Source organism: Rhinopithecus roxellana, chromosome 17, assembly GCF_007565055.1.
Source record: "Rhinopithecus roxellana isolate Shanxi Qingling chromosome 17, ASM756505v1, whole genome shotgun sequence".
Classification (NCBI taxonomy): Eukaryota; Metazoa; Chordata; class Mammalia; order Primates; family Cercopithecidae; genus Rhinopithecus; species Rhinopithecus roxellana.
Genome location: NC_044565.1, coordinates 19,530,520 through 19,552,427, shown reverse-complemented (window position 1 = coordinate 19,552,427; position 21,908 = coordinate 19,530,520). Strand labels below are relative to the sequence as shown.

The 21,908-nt window shown below is 41.1% G+C and overlaps 1 protein-coding gene across 9 annotated transcripts in view; it reads right to left on the bottom strand.

Moving 5' to 3' along the window:
- IMMT (inner membrane mitochondrial protein) overlaps positions 1-21,743 on the bottom strand; it is a 52,449-nt gene extending 30,706 nt beyond the window's left edge. For all 9 annotated transcript variants that reach the window (XM_010382002.2, XM_030920881.1, XM_010382003.2 and 6 more), the window contains exons 1-3: positions 21,036-21,743; positions 6,776-6,849; positions 4,885-5,074 (exon numbers count right to left, since the gene is read on the bottom strand). In XM_010382002.2, coding sequence (XP_010380304.1) covers positions 4,885-5,074; positions 6,776-6,849; positions 21,036-21,080 — 309 coding nt within the window. In that variant the 5' untranslated portion in view covers positions 21,081-21,743. The remainder of the gene's footprint in view (positions 1-4,884; positions 5,075-6,775; positions 6,850-21,035) is intronic.
- Positions 21,744-21,908: the final 165 nt, after the last annotated feature.

Genomic DNA, 21,908 nt, shown 5'->3' with positions numbered 1-21,908 from the left:
TATTTTTTAAAAAGGTACAGTAATTTGCAGTATTTCAAATGTCAAGTCTTTCAGGCTTTTAACGTAAAGTTATCAACACTCTATAACATATATATTTTATTAAACATAGTTGAGAGAAACCACCATTACTAGAAAAGTGCAGTCCAGAAATTTCATTCCAAATGACCAGCCCATATTTTAATAGTAACAAAGGTTTCTATTAGGGTGACCAGTAAAGTCCATGACACACGATCTTCTCATTAAACACCATTCCTTGTACTTACACAGTATTAAGAAGACTATTATAATTTCCTTTCTAAATCAAATTATGATGTCTTCCGTATACATTCAGTTAGAAGCAAATGATTATTAAAGGCTCTGAGTAAAAATATACATGAATTTTGTTTCTTTGATTGCCAGGATTCATGCAATTGCACAATAAGATATATGATATCAATTTGTAAGCAAGGCTTGCCTTCCTCTTTCCCAATTATTGCCTGCCTTAAGTTTAAGACACCGTTCATTTAAGAGGGCTGCCAGATATGTGCCAGGGAAAATTACTTTTATTTTTATTTCCACTTATGTTATTCCACTTTTTGCCCTAACTTGGCAGTAGGACTCAGATATCCCTAACATGACTACTTAAACACAACAGAGATGGTTCTGAACTTAGTCATCACCAGAAACTAGAATTATTTCCATTTTCATTAAAATATTATTTTTGAATGATGAAGAATGATTACTGTAACAAGCAAAACAATACCAAGATATACCAGTGGCTTTAACTTGCCTCTTCACTGCTCCTTTCCCTTTCCACTCTCTTAGGTAGCCACTGCTAATAGCCTGGAATCTATCCTTCTACTCCTGAGCAAAAACTCAAGTATATACACATAAACAATGTTTCACTTCCTTAAACAAACCAAAATAGGGTTATATTATACAAATTACCTTGTAACTTGCTCTTTTTTTTTTCATTTAACACTATATCATGGACATTCTCTTTCAGGTCAAGAAATTCTTTTTAGTTGCATAACATCCTCATATAACGATTTCCCATAATTTGGTCAACTTCTCCTCTATAGTCATTCAAGTTGTTTCCTGTTTTGTTTTGCTTTGCTGCTACAAATAAAGCAATGAACATCCATCCCTGTCCGTTTAACTGAAAAGCACCATAGTGTGACATCTATGGGATAGTTTTCAGAAGAGGAATTGCTGGGTCAAAGGGGTTGTATATTTTTAACAGATGTTAACAGATCACTTTCACTTAAGATTCTAGTGATTTACATTCTCACAATTAAAGTGTGTGTGTGATCTATTTCCAAATTCAGTTGCTCTATTCCTCTAATTTCTTTTCCTGTGTCACAATCTTATTTTATTAAAGTAGCAGTATAAAAAAGTCTATCTAGAAAAGCACCCCTCCTCATGCCTTATTCAAAATGTTCTTGAGTAGTCATGTACATCATTAATTCCTCCATATGAATGTTAAAACTGTATTATCTGGTTCCTCACCATCTAGAAAAATTCATTCAAATTCTTACTAGATTTGTGTGAATAGACACACCATAAAAACATTTCTCTCTAATATATACATATACATTTCTCTCAAACATATATATGTATGTCATATATATTTAGTACTATCTTAATGTAATTTGGTACTATCTCAATGTAATATGGTATTATCTCAATATATATTTGGTACTACCTTGGTACTATCTTTAATGACATATATACATATTTGAGAGAAATGACATTTTTATGATATGAAGTTCTATCCAGGAATATAACAGTTGTAACCATTTAGGCAGGTGTTATTCCATGTCCATCAAAAAGATTTTATGCATGGACAGTAAATATAGAGACAATGTTACAACAAATCATGTTGCTACTAAAAAGGTTACCATGAAATATAATGCACAGCAACAAGTTGACACAATGTTTAACAGTAGAGAGTGCTTGAATAAATGGTAAAAAATAGGAACACTAACTGCTATTGTAATTCAGAGGAGAGAAAATTAAGTCTATGCAGTGAAGGATGCAGCCCTTGAAGAGAACATTAATGGGCAAAGGAAAGGAAGTCATTCTGGTTAGGAGACCATCCTGTAAAAAGTTGGACAAATGGAAGGGATCTTAGATCTGAGTTCTCTCTTTAAGCAAGGCCCTTGGAACACTTTAATCACTTGATTAACATTGGTGGAATAAATGAGGAAAGCAAAGACATATTTGTAATGAAGGGCAACTGGTGCAGAGCTAAGGGCTTATGTGCAGGACCCAGAGATAAGGCTGCAAAGGTAAACAAGTGCCAGATTGCCAAGGGTACTGAATGTCAACTTAAAAGTTAGCAAAGACCACAAACTACAGAAATAAAGAAGTCCAATGGCCAGTTCCTAGGTTGACATTTAAGCACTACTGGCTTCATACTTATTCAGAAGGTGAGACAGACTCTAAGATTTCTCTAGTTTTTACATCCTGTGGTCTTCTTTTAAACATTACATCCTGTGGTCTTCTTTTAAACAACACGAAATATCTAGAAGTACATTAATAGGTGTTATCATGAAAATATCATAGCACTTCTTTTAGAAGATTCTCTGGTATTGATATAAAGATGACCCAGATTCTGTTAGGAGAGATCTAGGTGGGTAGAGACTGGGAGGAAGATGGGAAAGACTGTGTGCACATGGAGAGCAACAGGTCTAGTTAAGAAGACAATTTGGATATGAAGTGATAAAGGTCAGAATAGGAGTACAGATAGTGGTAATGCAAGAAGATTAAACAAGATAGGACAGCTAATGAAATATGGGCAACCTGTGAAGAATCTACGAATTCTGGCCTAGCTACACCTGACAACTTGGTATACTATCTTTAATACAAAAAAGCAAATAAGGAGTAGTATAAGTGTGGAGGTGGTGTAGTACAAACATGCTGAGTTATTAAGTAGAAATGTTCTCCAAGGTAGCTAAAGTGGAGTGAGAAGAGGCTATTTGGAGGGATAAAGGATTCATCTACAAAGAATGACATTTGAAGTCATGTCAACTGAGAAAAGAACACTGCTCTGAATTTTTCAACCATACTCTAGGAATAGCTTTCAGCTATTTCTCCTGGGTCATGAAGCTTAAAATAGATTCAAGATTTTAGAATAAATCCACAGGGTTCTGCTCCTTAACTTATGAAGCTGCCAAATTATCTCCCTCAGTCAGTATGGTCATTTTAAAGTCCGTATAGAAGAATAAATGATGTAGAAGACTAGTCAAAAACATGTTGAAAAAGTATGGTCGGGGTGGGTTACAGGGAGGAAGTTAGATGACAGTTCTTTTCCCAAACGTTAACTTTGCTATAGGATGGGTCTCTAGATCATGTTAGATACTAGAGAGTAAGTCCACCCAGTTTCTAAGAATAAACTGATCAGCCATGTCCAGCCTCATAGCATAAAGAAATACCCAATACCAAAGAGTCAAAAATCCATGCTCTTTTACAGAATTTTTGTTTTTTACAAGAAGCTGTGTGTGAATGATGAAACATTTAAGATTAGAGTTTAAAAAAACTTTTAGGCCGGGCGTGGTGGCTCATGCCTGTAATCCCAGCATTTTAGGAGGTCAAGGTGGGCAGATCACCTGAGGTCAGGAGTTTGAGACCAGCCTGGCCAACATGGTGAAACCCCATCTCTAATTAAAAAAATGCAAAAATTAACTGGGCATGGTGGCACACGCCTGTAGTCCCAGCTACTTGGGAGGCTGAAGCAGGAGAATTGCTGGAACCCAGGAGGCGGAATTTGCAATGAGCTGAGATCACACCACTGTACTCAAGCCTAGGTGACAGAGCAAGACTCTGTCTCAAAAAAAAAAAAAAATTTTTTTTAGGCTGGTGAGAAAAAAAGGAATACACCCAAAGTTACAGGAATAGAAGATATCCTGTCAACTAATCAGCATCTAGCTGAAAATTCTGTGACTTTGTGTTATGGTCTAAAAGGAACCACTAACCATAATACATGGTTTTATGTCATGACCATTCTGCACTTGTTTTTATAGTGTTCTAAGTAAGAGCTTGATAGCTGCAACAGCATGGGATAACATATAGACATCCCCCTCAGTCCACAGGGCAACCATGGTTACCTCTGCCCAAGGTATCTCCTCCATTTACCCTTATGTGCAGCACAGTTACTTTCTATGTGGTATGTACTGACAGCACTTATGGGACTCCAAAAGCATAATTATCCATCTGTACTAGCTACTATTAGTTCAATTTAAAGAAAACTGGCCAGGCACCGTGGCTCACACCTGTAATCCCAGCACTTTGGGAGGCTGAGGCAGGTGGATCACCTGAGGTCAGGAGTTCGAGACCAGTCTGGTCAACATGGTGAACCCCATCTCTACTAAAAATACAAGCAATTAGCCTGGCATGTTGGCAGGTGCCTGTAATCCCAGCTACTCGGGAGGCTGAGGCAGGAGAATCGCTTGAACCCAGGAGACGGAGGTTGCAGCAAGCCAAGATCATACCACTACACTCCAGCCTGGTTAACAAGAGTGAAACTCCATCTCAAAAAAAAAAAAACCAAAAACAAACAAACAAAAAAAAACAATAAAAGAAAAAAACTGCACCTGTACTGAACATGGAGACTTTTTTTTCTTGTCATCATTCCCTAAATAACAAAGTATAATGAAAATTTACACAGCATTTACACTGTATTAGATATTACATCTAATCTAGAGATGATTTAAAGTATATGGGAGGGTGTACATAGGTTATATGCAAATACTGTAACATTTTATATCTGAGACTTGAGTATCCATGGGAAGTCCTGAACCACTCCTTCAAGAATATCAAAAGAAAACTGTATTTTCAACATGAAAACAACTTGCTTTTAAAGTATTTCATTGGATAAATTGAAATATTGTTTAAAACTCTTACCGATTTCTTTGGCAATGGAACATCATAAACTGCAGAACCAAGAACCATCTCGAAGAGTTTGTCTGAGTAAGGTACGGTTTTCTCTACACTTTCCCGGAAATGGGAATCCCATTTGGCATATAAGATAGTGCCACCAATACCTCCCCCAACAAACAAAAGGCCAGCTCCAGCAATTTTGCCAGTAGTCAACCTAAGTGAAAGAAATAGGAAATACATTTACATTTATTGGCTCTCCTACACCTATTTTCCTATACCAATGTAACCATCTCAAAGACCTCTAGCCTCTACTTATCTACCACAAATTCAGATCATAGCAGCCAAGTTTACCACCACATCTGCACATCACCTTTTCCTGATTTGTTTCTAACATGTTGCCACCAAAAATAGTATTTATTCATTTTGGGAGGCCTAGATTAAAGGGTTGCTTGAGCCCAGTAGTTCAAAACCACCCTAGGCACCATAGTAAGATCCCATCTCTACCTGCCGCCCCTTGCCAAAAAAAATTAGCCAAGTACAGTAGCAGGTGCCCCAGCTAATCAGGAGGCCGAGGTAGGAGGAATGCTCAAGCCTGGGAGATCAAGGCTGCAGTGAGCTGTGATCATGCGACTGCACTCCAGCCTGGAGCAACAGAACAAGACCTTGTCTCAAAAAAAAAAAAAAAAAAAAAGAAACAGAAAAAAGTATGAGTAACTAAAAATAACTACAATATCTAGGAATCTACCCTTTAACATTTAATTCAACATGTCCACAATCATGATATTCTCTCTGAATCCAAACAAGAACTATCACTAACTTTCAAGGCTCCTCTTCCTCAATCAAACATTTCTATAAACACAATAAACTTTTTTTTTTTTTTCTTCTTGAGACAAAGTCTTCCTCAGGCTGGAGTGTGATGGCATGATCTTAGCTCACTGCAACCTTCGCCTCCCGGGTTCAGGTGATTCTCCTGCCTCAGCCTCCCGAGTAGCTGGGATTACAGGCATGCGCCACCATGCCCGGCTAATTTTTGTATTTTTAGTAGAGATGGGATTTCACCATGATGGCCAGGCTGGTCTCAAACTCCTGACCTCAGGTGATCCGCCCGCCTCGGCCTCCTGAAGTGCTGGGATTATAAGCGTGAGCCACTGCACCTGGCCTAAACACAATAAACTCTTTACAAAAGATAATAAAACATCAGCCAGGCATGGTGGCTCACACCTGTAATGCCAGCACTTTGACAGGCCGAGGCGGATGGATCACCTGAGGTCAGGAGTTTGAGACCAGCCTGGCCAACATCGCAAAACCCTGTCTCTACTAAAAATACAAAAATTAGCTGGGCATGGTGACACGCACCTATAGTCCCAGATACGGGGGAGGCTGAGGCAGAGGCAGAGGCAGAGGCAGAAAAATCGCTTGAACCTGGGAAGCGGAGGTTGCACTGAGCCAAGATCGAGCCAGTGCACTCCAGCCTGGGCAACAGAGCAAGACTCTGTCTTAAAAAAAAAAAAAAAAAAGAAGATAATAAAATGCCAAATAAATTTAACACTTGTTTAAGTCACAACATGAAAAGATAATAAGATGCCAAATAAATTTAACACTTATTTAAGTTACAACATGCTGAGTTCTGGATATAAATCTATTGGCCGTAGAATGGAAGACTGCACATGCAAGGAGAGCTCTGCTTCAGATGCCATCCAATTACCAAAGAGCCAAAAGGTGCATTATTAACAAATTATTACCTACAAACAATGCTCCAGAAGGTAGCCCAACAATGTTACAGCAAAGCTTCAGTGTATGTATCCCTTAAAAAAAAAAGGTTTAGACAGCTATTCCCACATTCAAGGAAAACACACACATACTCCCTTAGCAGCACACAGTGAAAAGCCTGGTTATAGGGAGACACACTACATACCCAGAGCTGCCTGAAGTTGAGTATCTGCGGCATGGTCGCAATGGACGGAGGACAAACTTCCCACAGAGACAACTCTAAAGAAGGAAAACACATCACAACCAATACAGTTAAAGGAAACTGGTAAGCTTTTTGGGTTGGTAATACAGATAAAACACTTTTATTAAAAATGTCTTCATTAAACAAAAAATTACTTTTTTTCAGAAGTCAATTTATCCCATATTTATAGATTCCTAAAAGCAGTGATGCTTCTTATACCCCAAGGCTCACATAAAATTACTTTTAATATTAAAAAGAATTATCAGACTATGATCAATTAGCACCTTTAAATAAGTCTTAAGTATGCTATTTCCTGAATACAATTGGTATTTGCTATATGTTTTCTTAATTGGCAAAAAAAAAAAAATCTATTTTTACTTTATAAGCTTAGTTTAGACATCTGAAAAATCATCCACAAAGTCTAGCCAAAAACATGGCATTATAGGATACACACTCAAGGGACAGATCTAACCTCAGCTAACTGATCCAGAAAACCAGGTTTTCCATCTCTGAACTAACTATGTAGCTGGTCAACTCCTAGAGGCATTCATTTAAAAGCTGATTTTTGGTTTATCTTAGCATATTGTTAGTCTAAAAGCCAACCATTTTAAGAAAAACATTTTAATTAATGTTGCAAATGCTCAAGTACACCTGTCCCCATATAACTAGTCTATTCTTACATAAAACAAGTGATCAGGGCTATATGGTTTGTGATTGGTTTTAATAAGAGTAAAATATACCTAAAAATTTCTTAATAATATGTGGATCCCCTAAATCAAGCAAATGAACAAGCATCTAAATACTGTTGGGGAAGGTTTTCATAAACTTTAAACCATTCATACCTATCAATTTGAAAATTTACACTTATCAAATCCATAAAAGTATCTTCTTTTAAAATACAAAGAAAAATTAAGCTGCAACAAGGGGAAAAATGCTTTCTCTAGGTTCTTTACTGAAATTGTATTTAAGGAATATCAGAATAACAAAAACTTCCTTTTAAAAGTATCTGTAGTTTTAGGAAAATATATCACATCATCAGAGGGCACATGAAATTACTCTATAGTTATAATTTACACTCTACTGGCCAAAGCCTAGAGGTAAACAGCTAACTAATGTAGTAATACATTTTGAAAAACAAAAAAACAAATCAGATGTTTTAAAATATGTAAAGCAGATACAACTGGTATTTAAAAGTATTTTAATTATTGGCATGGTGGCTCATGCCTGTAATCCCAGCACTTTGAGAGGCTGGCGGGGGTGGGCAGGGGGATTGCTTGAGCCCAGGATGTCAAAACCAGCCTTGGCAACATGGCAAAACTCCATCTCTACTAAAAATACAAAAACTAGCCAGGTTTGGTGGCATGCACCTATAGTCCCAGCTACTTGGGAGGCTGAGGCATGAGAATCACTTGAGCCTGGGAGGTGGAGGTTGCAGGGAGCCAAGACTGTGTCACTTCAGTCCAGTCTGGGCAATAGAATGAGACCCTATCCCCTCCACTCCCCCCAAAAAAATGAAAACAAAAAATAACAACAACAACAAAAACCCCAGTATTTCAATTATTACCTACCCTGTAGAATTCCCAACATTTTTTAACCATTTTTAATAGAAAAGATGTTTTCCTTCTATTCTGTAAAGCAGGTAGTATGAAATTATAAACAGAAATGCATCTATTTTTATATGTCAACAACTCCATTTTTGTGACGTAGGGAGAAAATATTAAGAGGCCACTGAAGTCGTATTATATTTAAGGTTGCATTTTTTAATCTGTCTAGGTATAAATAGGTATTCAGGTCAAAAGTTAAGGCACTGTTAACAATGGATAAGTAGCTAACTGGAGTATCAAGCAGCAAGCATAATGGATAACCGACTCCAGGAAATCAGGGACAAATTTAACACTAGAGTTTGAGACTACCGAAAGTCACATCAGTTTTTCTTTGAATAATATTTTTGCTTGTTTGTTTGTAAAGACCAGGTCTTGCTATGTTGACCAGGCTGGTCTCAAACTCCTGGCCTCAACCTATTCTCCTGCTGCGGCCTCCCAAAGTGCTGGAATTACAGGTATGAACAACCATGCCCAGCATCAGTATTTTTAAATGTTTCTTTATCTACCTTCTATTTTCTTTTATCTTGACTCTCCATCCTCCCTTTGACAGAATGTATTTTGACTATAAGTTAAAACTTCCTAATACTAAATAAATTTAAAATCTTATTTTAAATAATAATTTTAAAAGTTTAAATATACATAGAGTGAAATCTCCCTCATACTTCTTTCCCCAGCCACCCCATGCTTGCCATAGGCAACTGACACTGTCAGTTTCTTATTTATCCAGAGACATTTTATGTATATTTATTCAAATATGCATATTCTCCTGACTTTCTCCACCTTTACACAAATGATACCATAATATACACACAGCTCTCTATTAAAGTTCAAGGATATATATTTTAAATCACTATATATCAATACATGAAAAGCTTCCCATGGGATTTTATGATTTGGCATTCCATTGTTACTTAATGTTTAATTGTTAACCAGCCCCTATTGAGGGACACTGAGGTTTTTTCTAAATTACTGTTAAAATAAATAATGCTACCTGAGTAACACTGTATCCACAATTTTGGGTCTATTCTTAAAAGTAAAATTTGCATGTCAATATTGCCAAATTAGCCAAACTGCTCTCTAGTAATATGCAAGTATGTTTTCCCACATTTTCTCCAACACACTGTATTGTATTTTTTTAATCATTGACAATCTGAGGGGTGAAAATGTAGAAACAGAGTGTTTCAAGCATATAATTTTTTTTTTTTTTAAGAGACTGTTGCCAAGGCTGGAATGCAGTGGCATTACCATAGCTCACTGTAACCTCGAACTCCTGGGCTCAAGTGATCCTCCAGCCTCAGCCCCCTGAGTAGCTGGGACTACAGGCACATGCCCACCATACCTAGCTAATATTGTTGTTCTTGTTTTTTATAGAGCCAGGTCTGCTATGTTACCCAAGCTGATTCTGAACTCCTGGCCTCAAGCAATCCTACTTCGGCCTCTCAAAGCACTGAGTAATTTTCACTTACATAACTTATATATTAATACGCTTATTATTGTTAATATAAGATAACAATTATAATTACACTGCTATTTAATACCACTAAGTTTAGGGTGATCTGTTACACAGCTACAGATAACCAAACATATGTTTATACCTAGAAGAGGGGTGCTACTACAACAAAACATAAACACGAGGTCATGACTCTGGGACCGGTGTGGGGGTGGCAGAAGCTGGAAGAACCTTGAAGAGACTGTTAGCAGAAGCCTAATGGCCTTCGCAGAGCCTGTTGGTGAGCGCTTAAAGAAAAGCAAAAAAAAAAAGTTTTTGGAACCTGGAGGAAAAGATATTCTTGTTACGTACTGACAGAAGTTTATCAAAACTGTCATCTGTAATGACAGACATGGAAAAGAGAAAATTATAGCTATACCTAATGAACTGATGTATTTTGCTGAAGAGTTCCAAGTACAGTGTTCACAAGTGCTAACTGATTTCTTTTAGCTGAGTATAAGGACAGAGATGAGCATTAAAAAACAAAACAAAAACCTGTTTAGCTTTCAAGCAAAATTTAAAGGAAACATAAAAGAGTCAGGATGGCTGGGCATGGTGGCTCACACCTGTAATCCCAGCACTTTGGGAGGCCAAGGCGGGCGGATCACAAGGTCAAGAGATCGAGACCATCCTGGCCAACATAGTGAAACCCTGTCTCTACTAAAAATACAAATATTATCCAGGCGTGGTGGCACGTGCCTGTAATCTCAGCTACTCGGGAGGCTGAGGCAGGAGAATTGCTTGAACCCAGGAGGCAGAGTTGCAGTGAGTCAGGATTGCGCTACTGCACTCTAGCCTGGCAACACAGCAAGACTCTGTCTCAAAAAACAAACAAACAAAAAAAGAGTCAGGATTCGGTGGGTTCAAAAATAAAACTTTCTTGTTTTCAAATAGATTCTCAAATAGAGAAGGGTTTCAAGCCAAAGACCAAATCCAGTGTGTGACCAAAAGACACTCTGAGATCTCAGAAAGATCTAAGGAGATGCCCCTCATAGAGTCTTTTTACCTTGAGAAAAGGCCCTCTAAGAATCTAAGGACGTGTTTCCCAGATTCTATTAAAACAATAAGGTTACTCAGAACATTAAAGGTGTTACCTACAGCAGCCTCACAGGAAGCCCAAAATGGAGAAGGGCTTATCTTGAGAAGATGTGTGAGTATCACGCGTCTAATGAAGAAGACCCCATTAAGATTCACGGGAAACTCACAAACTTGTTAATTGTATTAATAAAAAACATCCTGGCTTATATTTAAAGTGAAAAAGAGGACAAAATGAAAAGAAGCTTTTGGACTCTTAAACTTCTACAGACAGAAAGTAGGCTATGAAACAATTCAGCTGCAACAGGCTACATATTCTGGAAACAGACGAATAATTCAAGTGTAAAACCAGGAGTCCAAAGGGTAGAACAAAGAGCTGAAGAGAATCATTCCCAAGCAGTAGCATTGAGCTCTAATCAAGGAATTAGAAACACAGCACCAGCTGAATTTTACACTTGTTATTGAATGGTGACCGCTGTGTGCCTCTTAGTTTCTTCCTTTTTGAATAGGAGTGTCTAGAGTGATTATCCTGTGCCTGTCATACTACCATATGCTGAGTGTATGGGGAGCAGATAATTTGTCTCTTTAGTTTACAGGGCTTTAGATCACCAAGAAAAGTGTTTAAGAAGCTATACCCTAGGGACCACATTCAAGATGCCTTATCCATAGTAAGATCTGATTTAGATAACAAGATCTTATTCCTAATGCTGATGCTTTGATGGCATTAGACTCTGGAGGGTCTTGGAGAAGGTTGTGAGTGTATTTGCATGTGGGAGAGATGTCAGTTGCGTCCAGAAGGCTGAGGATAATATCCGGAATTGACTGCAACAATACTTCCTGTACCACAGGCTGTTCCAGAAACGTGCCCCTCTCCCAACAATAAGTTTTATGTACACTTCCCACAGGGCAGGCCTTTGTTACTAATTAACTAATAAAAGGCAGTGAAAGTGATGCTCTGTAACTTCTGAGACTAAGACATAAAAAGGATACAGCTTCTACCTGGCTCTGTCTCTTGTTACACACTTGCTCTTGGAACCCAGCCACCAAAGTGTTTGGAAGTCCAGACACTTAAAGATGCCACAGATGGGTGATCCAGCCAACAGTCCCTGCTGAGGTGTCAGCTGCAGCCACTATTTACTGCCACATATGAGAGTAAAGACGACTTGGGGATGACTGTAGACCTAGTAACTATCTGACTGCAACTTCATGAGAGTCTCTGGGCAAAATTTTCCAGAACTGAGTAAACCAATAAATACTGTTATTTTACCCCAAGCTCAAGTTGGCTTGTTATGCAGCTATAACTGATAAGAACAGACCTTTTCAAATTCATGGATTTCAACACTTATGATGGATTTCAACCATTTGCAATTACTGTCTTTTTGATCAAATTTTCCTATCTTGGGCCATTGGAAGCCTCTTCAAGTTTAGGGTGTGTATGTGTGTATCTAGCTCTGCCTCTATACTTCAGGCCATCTGCAAATACCTGGTGGCAGGTGTTATTTTTTTTTCCTCTATGTGACAAAATTCCCGTAACATAAAATTCACCATTCTAACCATTTTAAAATGTACAATTCCATGGTATTTAGTACATCCACGATGTTGTACAACAACCATCACCACTATCTAATCTTAGAACATTTTCATCACCCCAAAAGGAAATCCTACATCCATTAAGCAGTCATCCCCTTTTCCTCTCTCTCTAGACCCTGGCAACCACCATGTACTTTCTGTTTCTATGAATCTGCCTATTTGAGATATTTTGCATAAATGAATCACACAATGTACATCTTTTTGCCCAGCTTCTTTCACTTGGTATAATGTTTTCAAGATTCATCCACACTGTAACATGTATCATATATGCAGCTTGTACTTCATTCCTTTTTATGGCTGAATCTAATATTTTATCACATAAACATACCATATTTTGTTTATCCAGTCATCAGTTAATGGACATTTGGGTTGCCACACCTTTTGGCTGTGAATTGTGAATAATGTTGCTATGAATCTTCATCTAAAAGTTTTTGTTTGAACATCAGTTTTTTATTCTTTTGGCAGGGTCATGTTTAATTCTATGTTTAAATTACTGAGACACGGCCAGGCTCGGTGGCTCACACCTGTAATCCCAGCACTTTGGGAGGCCGAGGCAGATCACCTGAGGTTGGGAATTCGAGACCAGCCAGACCAACATGGAGAAACCCCATCTCTAGTAAAAATACAAAATTAGCTGGGTGCGCTGGCGCATGCATGTAATCCCAGCTACTTGGGAGGCTGAAGCAGGAGAACCCCTTGAACCCAGGACATGGAGAAACCCCGTCTCTACTAAAAATACACAATTAGCTGGGCATGGTGGCGCATGCCTGTAATCCCAGCTACTCGGGAGGCTGAAGCAGGAGAATCTCTTGAACCCAGGACATGGAGAAACCCTGTCTCTAGTAAAAATACAAAATTAGCTGGGCGTGGTGGCGCATGCCTGTAATCCCAGCTACTCAGAAGGCTGAAGCAGGAGAATCCCTTGAACCCAGGAGGCAGAGGTTGCGGTGAGCCGAGATTGCGCCATTGCACTCCAGTCTGGGCAACAAGAATGAAACTGTCTCCAAAATACTACTACTACTACTACTAATAGTTTTTACATTCCCACTAGCAATGTACAAGGGTTCCAATTTCTCTATACCCTCCCCAACATTTGTTTTTGTTTTTGAGACTGAGTTTTGCTCTTGTCCCCCAGGCTGGAGTACAATGGAGCAATCTTGGCTCCCTGCAACCTCCGCCTCCCAAGTTCAAGTGATTCTCCTGCCTCAGCCTCCCAAGTAGCTGGGATTACAGGCATGTACTACCATGCCCAGCTAATTTGCTATTTTCCATTTTTATTATAACCATCTTAGTGGTTGTGAACTGGTTTTAATTTGCATTTCATGGTTTTAATTTGCATTTCACAATCTCATGGTTTTAATTTGCAGTTCCCTAGTGTCAAAGGATGTTGAGCATCTTTCCATGTGCTTCTTGGCCATCTGTATATCTGCTTTGAATGAATGGCTATTCAAGTACTTTGCGCATACACACACACACACAAACACACACACACACACACACGTATATATTTGGAGACAGGGTCTCACTCTGTCACCCAGGCTGGAGTGCTGTGGCACCATCATGGTTCACTGCCGCCTCAACCTTGCAGGCTCAAGCAATCCTCCCACTTCCCGGCCTCCCGAGTAGCTAAGACTACAGGTGCATGCCACTACACCCAGCTTATGTTTGTATTTTTTGTAGAGACAGAGTTTCGCCATGTTGTCCAGGCTAGTGTTGAACTCCTGTGCTCAAGCGTTCTGCCTGCCTCAGCCTCCCAAAGTGCTGGGATGACAGGCATGAGCCACAGAGCCTGGGCCCTTTGCCTATTTTTTTATTTGGCTAGTCTTTTTTGTTACTGAGTTGCAGGAGTTCCTTACCTAAAAAGGAACACCTCATCAGATATGATGAGGGTCTAATATCCAAAATATCTAGTATCCACTAGAATACTTTCATTCTTTTCACTCTCAACTATCCCTTTGATGCACAAAAATTTAAGATTTAATGAAGTCCAATTTATCTTTAGTTTCTTTTGTTGCTTGTGCTTTTGGTGTTATAGCTAAAAACCATTGCCAAACATAAGGCCTGTCTCCAGAGCTCTCTTAAGTACTAAACTATCAATATAAACTAAATATCCTATATTAACACACAAAATATTGGCTATTTTTTTGCCCTGGAATTCCTTTTTATTAATAAGGACCTATGACATAGAAAGGACAACACTGTTTCCAAGCAATCTGTCTAGACATATAAGGTTAGCCTTGTTGCTTCTAACCTGCAGAAACGTGATATTAAAAAAAAAAGGAAACATACAATTCCCACGTGATTTTTTTTTCTGAGATAGAGTCTTGCTGTGACACCCAGGTTGGAGTGCAATGGCGTGATCTCGGCTTACTGCAACCTCCACCTCCCAGGTTCAAGAGACTCTCCTGCCTCAGCCTCCCAAGCAGCTGGGATTACAGGCACCTGCCACCATACCTGGCTAATTTTTCTATTTTTAGTAGAGGTGGGGGTTTCACCACACTGGCCAGGCTGGTCTTGAACTCCTGACCTCAAGTGACCCGCCCCATGATTAATGTTGTTACACAGACCATCTGTTCCTTAGCTCTACCAAAGTGAAGACATAAAGAAACCACAATCTAGCATGACATCCTGGACATGGAGCCTGCAATATGAGCTGCCTCGTGTGAACTCTAATTAGAGGTTTCAGGTTTCCTCCACAGACTGCTGATTGCTGTCAGCTGATAACATTTTTGTGGATTTTTGTCATAAGGACTCCTCCCACACAAACGAAAAGGCACCCATAAGTTAATGGACAGTTCTACATTTGAAATATAGACTGATATACAACAAATTAACTTTTCCTACTGTTAATTTAAAATACTTTATACGAATCATGCATTAAGGTTAAAAAGTATATCCCACAAAAAATCGAGTTAAGTTTTTACACTGAAATTTTACATTACACTAAATTTCATTACATGAAATTCTACATTTTACATTACAGTTTTACAATGAAGCAGCATTACACTTCAGTATAAACATATTCTATTCTAGGAGAAAAACACGCTCTTTAGTTATAGAAATGGCAGATACTTATCAATATGACAAAAGCAGAAACTTGATACTTTAGCTTTCCCTGCATATATGTGAATATATTTTATACGTTATCACTTGGGTGTAGTAAGTTAAGGCGTAAGATGTATTTCAAAATGGTTTGAAGGCTACTGGCCTACAGATATGAAAAAAGGAATAATAAAGAGGATTCTAGCAAGGGCAGAAGCAAACACCTGGCCGCATGATCTACTAAACTACTTTCTAGCACGTGCGGTTGGCTGCCTATCTCTATCACTGAGCAACATAATGTTTCATAATCCTAACAGAAAGAAGGAATTCTAGAAGATGATAGCTCATGTCCACACACAAGTTCAATCCTAAACTAGCTGAGTTATCAAACTTGGTCTTAAATAAGCTGGCGTGGTTGATCCTCCAGAATAATAATGTTTCTTCTTCTTCTTTCAAGTTATAAGCAGGAAAGATACTCCATATATAAATGATCACCTCCAGGTTTGTAGTTTGAGAGAGGGCTAGGCTAGGTGGAAAGCCCATGTCCTCCAACTCAATGACCACTTCAAAAAGGTTGGGCCTGGTGATGCAACACTGGGACTAACAGAAGAAAGATGGTGTTAGGTCTGAGGAAAAAAAAAGAAAACAAAAACAGGAGGGACCAGAGTTCTAAAGCACATTTACTGAATACCCACATCTAAGGCATGCAAGGATGATGAGCCCAAACATAAAGAATAAGGTAGATACTGGGCCGGGCGCAGTGGCTTATGCCTGTAATCCCAGCACTTTGTGAGGCCAAGGCAGGCAGATCACAAGGTCAGAAGATCGAGACCATCCTGGCTAATACGGTGAAACCCTGTCTCTACTAAAAATACAAAATATTAGCTGGGCACAGCGGCACACACCTGTAGTCCCAGTCACTTGAGAGACTGAGGCAGGAGAATTGCTTGAACCCAGGAGGCGGAGGTTGCAGTGAGCCGAGATTGCACCACTGCATTCCACCCTGGGCAACAGAGCAAGACTCCATTTCAACAACAACAACAACAACAAAGAGTAGATATTATCTGTGATGGTTCATTTTGTGTGTCAACTTGGATTGTGTTTTTGGATGAGATTAACATTTTAATTGGTGAACTAGTGGCCAGGCGTGGTGGCTCACTCCTATAATCCCAGCACTTTGGGAGGCAAAGAGGGTGGATTGCTTGAGCCCAGGAGTTTGAGACTAGCCTGGGTAATATGGCAAAACCCTGTCTCTACAGAAAAAAAAAAAAAATACAAAAATTAGCTGGGTGTGGTGGTGCATGCCTGCAGTCCTAGCTACTCAGGAGGCTGAGGTGGGAGGATGGCTTGAGCCTGGTGGATGGAGGTTGCAGTGAGCTGAGATTGCACCAATGCACTCCAGCCTGGGTGACAGAGCAAGACCCTGTCTCAACAACAACAACAAAAAATTGCCCTATAACATGGGTGGGCTTCATTCAATCAGTTGAAGGCTCAAACACAACAAAAAGCAAGAGGCAGTTCTCTAGCAGACTGCCTCCAGACTGAAACTGCACGATCCACTCTCCTGGGTCTCCAGGCTGCTAGCCAGTAGACTGAAACTGCAATATTGGCTCTCCTAGGTCTCCAGCCTGCCAACCCACACAGCAGATTCTGGACTTGCCAGCCTCCATAACTGTGTGAGTAGAGTCCTTATGATGCATCTTTCAGTCGGGTGTGGTGGCTCATGCCTGTAATCCCAGCACTTTGGGAGGCCGAGGTGGGTGGATCACGAGGTCAGGAGATCAAGACCATCCTGGCTAATACAGTGAAACCCTGTCTCTACTAAAAATACAAAAAAAAAAAAGAAAATTAGCTGGGCGTGGTGGCAGGCACCTGTAGTCCCAGCTACTCGGGAGGCTAAGGCAGGAGAATGGCGTGAACCCGGGAGACGAAGCTTGCAGTGAGCCAAAACTGCGCCGCTGCACTCCAGCCTGGGTGACAGAGCAAGACTCTGTCTCAAAAATAAATAAATAAATAAATAAATAAACAAACAAACAAATAAATAAATAAAAAATCTTCCTAGGCTGAGCACTATGACTCATGCCTGTAATCCCAGCACTTTGGGGAGGACACGGTCGGGAGATTGCGTGAGCCCAGAAGTTCAAGATGAGCTGGAACAACATTGCGAGACCCCATCTCTACTAAAAGTCCAAAACATTGGCTGGGCATGGCAGCCTAAGCCTGTAGTCCCAGCTGCTCAGGAGGTGAGGTGGGAGGATCGCTTAAGCCCAGGAGATTGAGACTGCAATGAGTTATGATCACGCTGCTGTACTCCAGCCTGGGCAACAGAATGAGAACCTATCTCAACACACACACACACACACACACACACACACACACACACACACACACACACCCCTATTGTTTCTGTTTCTCTGGAGAACCTTAATATATAATCAGAGGTTTGAAAATATATGGGATGTTTAAAGGGAGGTCACATCCACTTACGCAGATTTAAGAAAAATTCCACTTTGGGAGGCCGAGGTGGGCATATCACTTGAGCCCAGGAGTTGAAGACCAGCCTGGGAAACACAATGAGACCCCATCTCTAAAATATTTTTAAAAATTAAAAAACAATTTATGAACACATTCATTCTTTCATTTATATATCGTAAAACATTCACTGAGCATCTACTTGGAGCCAGCGACTATTGTCAATATTGGAAATACAGCAGTAAACAATATGGACACAGTTCCATTGTGGAGCTTACTTTTTAAAGGTGGAAACTGTGTAATAAATACACATTATAACATCAGGTAGTGCTAGGAGCTACAAAGTATAACAAAGTAGGATGGGGTAAAGATACAGTGATGCAAGGAAGGCCAGAGTAGTGAGCATTTTATTTTGGATCAGGATGCCCTCTCTGAAGGGAAGGTGACATTTGAAAAAACACCTGAAAGGAATAAGCTAAGCAAACGTGTGTGAAGAGTTCAGGGCAAAAGAAGCAACTGATGAAAAGGCAGTGAGGCACATGCTGGAGATTACCAGGAGAATATGAGTGAGGCAGTAGAAAAATGAAATACGAGAAGAATCAGATCAAGGGCCCATGGTAAGCAGTTTAGATTTTATTCTGAATGTGATGGGATGTCTCTAAAGAGCATGACCTCATGTTTGCATGTTTACCTTTTAAAAAGCCTTTTACTAAATGTCTTACTGCTTTTACTATTCCCTCCTAAAGAATGGACTCTAGGAGGCAACAGTAAAAGCAGTAAGACATTTAAGAAGATGGGGTTGGCTGGGCACAGTGGCTCAACACCTATATTCCCAGCATTTTGGGAGGCAGAAGTGGGAGGATCATTTGAGCTCAGGAGATTGAGACCAGCCTGGGCAACACAGAGAGACTCTGTCTCTACAAAAATTTTTTTAAAAATTAGCCAGGGATGGCGGCACATGCCTGTGGTCCCAGCTACTCAGGAGGCTGAGGTAAGAGGACTGCTTGTGCTCGGGAGGTCAAGGCTGCAGTGAGCCATGATTGCGCCACTGCACTCCAGCCTGGGTGACAAAGTGACACTCCGTATCCAAAAAAAAAAAAAAAAGATGGGGTTTAATAAAGTGGAAAGGATCTTGACATGTGAGATATTCTGGATAAGTTGGCACAATCAAATACGATAAGGCTTGAGAGTCATCTGCTTGGGGATTAAAGTTCTGACAGTTGATGTAATCTCAAATTGGAGAGTCTATAAAGAGACACGGAGAACTGAGAAGGTGTATATTTCGAGGTACGAAGAAGCAGCAGACTCAGTAAGGGAAAACTAGATGGGACCCAAAATATTACTTGAGAGAAGCCAAAAGTGCAAACAGCCTCATAAAGCAGATGTCAAATGCTACAGAATGATTGAGGAGATGGTGAGAATAAACCAAAGAATTTTACAAGATAGCAATTTCAGGAAGTTTAGACATCTGGATTCAGAGCTATAAAAGGGTTCATTTTTTATTACCAAGTTTTAATTAGTTTTATTTCCCAAATGGCATCCCAAAAAGTTGACTCTGCATTAACTGAAAAGGAGGTCATCCAGGTGGGCCTGGTCTAATCACATAAGCCTTTTAAATCTGGGTCTAGAGAGGAAAGACCGAAATAAAAGAAATTTGGAAGTTAGAGAGGTAAGCTCCTGGTAGCCTGCACGAAAGCAGCCATCCATGTTATGAATGGCCTCTGGAAGCCTTGAGGCAAGGAACTGTGGGCAGGCTGTAGAAGTTGGGAGCAGTGGCTGACAAGAGGCAGCAAGAAAAAAGGAACTTCAGTCGTGTAACTGCAAGGGACTGAATTCTGCCCAGAAACTGCATGAGCCTGGAAGAGGACTCAGATCTCCAAATGAGAACCACAGCATGGCTAATACTTTGCAGCCTTGTGTGACCTGGAGGGGAGAACACAGATCATCCAGGACCAGGCTTCTATCCTACAGAACCCGTAAGATTCTGCTAAATTTGTGGTTGTTACGCAGCAATAGAAAACTAACATAGCTTCGTTCCACTTTCCCAAGGAAGAGGTTGCTTCTGTTACCTAGCAGCAACCCCTTCCAAATAGGAAGAGAAGCGAACTTGAAAAAACAAAGCCTGACTTTTATGATCTCTAACTCACTCTTCCTAGGGATTCTGTTCCCTTACCGCTTTAGTCACAGTACTTGTTTTGCTATCTACAACATTTTGCCAAAATATCAACTCTCTGATAATCGTGAGCAATGGAAACAGGCTTTTTTATTTTCAATTTTAGAAAGTAACTTTGGCAATTACGCAAAACTAAAAGTAACTGGGTATTTAGGCTTCTTGAATGTCAAAGTAGTCCCAGCGCCTGGAGACACAGATCCCTGTCCTAATCTCAGAAATGAGCCACAAGGTCATGACTCCTGTCTTTCCTTGAAGACCAGGAGTTTCAGCTCCACAAAGGAAAATCTTTCGCTTTTGTTTGGATTAAGAATAGTGCAGAAGTGTTCCCAGCTGCGAAAAGAAAGGCAGTCCCTCACAGATAATTACAACCTTGACTCCTAAAATGTGGACACTCGCTAGAAGTCCAGGCACCTCCTTATTAACTAGCCGGGGCTCCGCTCGTCCTGCCGGGAACTGTAGTTCTCCCCCGTCGACCTTCAGCACTAAAAACCTATCGCGCGCCCAACCGGCGACCCAGACGCCAGCAGCCAGGATTGGTCCTGGACGGGGGCAGCGCGGCGCTGATTGGACTACACGCCCTCGAAGCCGCGCCTCCCGCTACTCTCCACACCCCACCCCGCTGCTGCAATAACCTCAAGTCATCCCAGTCTGGCGAACTCCCTGGTGGCTGCCTAGCTGCCAGCCGGGGCCTCTCCCGACAAGGGTAGCCCAGAGACTCGCCTTTGTCCTGGAGGCTAGGCAGCGCCCAAGGCTCCCCCGTTTTTCGCTGGCGGTCCTAGGTCAGCCTCCTCACGCGCCCTCGGGAGCCCCAGTGCTCACCTGGGCGGCAGCGGTCACACCCGATAACTGACAGGCCCGCAGCATCTCGGTCGAGCGAACGGCACTGTTGCTGGACTCGGGAGCTGCCGAGGCTGCGCGAGTTAAGTGGAGGCGTGCTTGCGTGTGTGCGTGCCCGCGTCCGCGCCCGGCGCACCGGAAGCGCTGCCGATGCCACTGCGCACGCGCGGCCCGTTCTGCGGTCCGGACTCGGCGGCTCTTAGAGGGTGGGCTCTGTCCCGGCTACGGAAACGCCAACTCCGGGCGATTGGTGCGCAGGAGGCGAAAAGGGCGGATTCCTTTTCCGGGTCGCGCCCGGGCTGCAGGTCCTTGGCCCCGAGCTGGGGTTACTAGGTGAACGCGGCTGGAAGGAGAGCGTTCTGAAATCCAGTTTTCAGCCTCACGTGGAAAATGGACAGCTGTGGCTCTTCAGAGAATTAAAGCAAGAAAGAATCTCATCCGGCTCTGTGAGCTAGATATTTCGTAGGAAGGAGCCGATTTGGCGAAAGTTACGTAAACAATGCAGTTGTCACAGGTTGCGCGTTTGTTTCGTCTGACGGCCCTTCAGGGAGTCATCCTGATTGCTGGAGACGGTGAACCAACACTGTAGGACCCTTGTGTGGAACGTGTCAAGTGGCACAACAAGGATAGGAACACGGGTCCTTTGGACTCCACAGGTTCTGCTCCTTCCATGTTAAACCACACTGCGTTCTCCAAGTTTTTACTGTAGTAACATCATTTTGGCTGCAATTTGTGGATGCGTTGGAAGATGGGAAGTCAGCGCACAAGCACCGTTGAAAGTATTCCACTGGGCCGGGCGCGGTGGCTCACCCCTGTAATACCAGCGCTTTGGGAGGCCGAGGCGGGTGGGTCGCC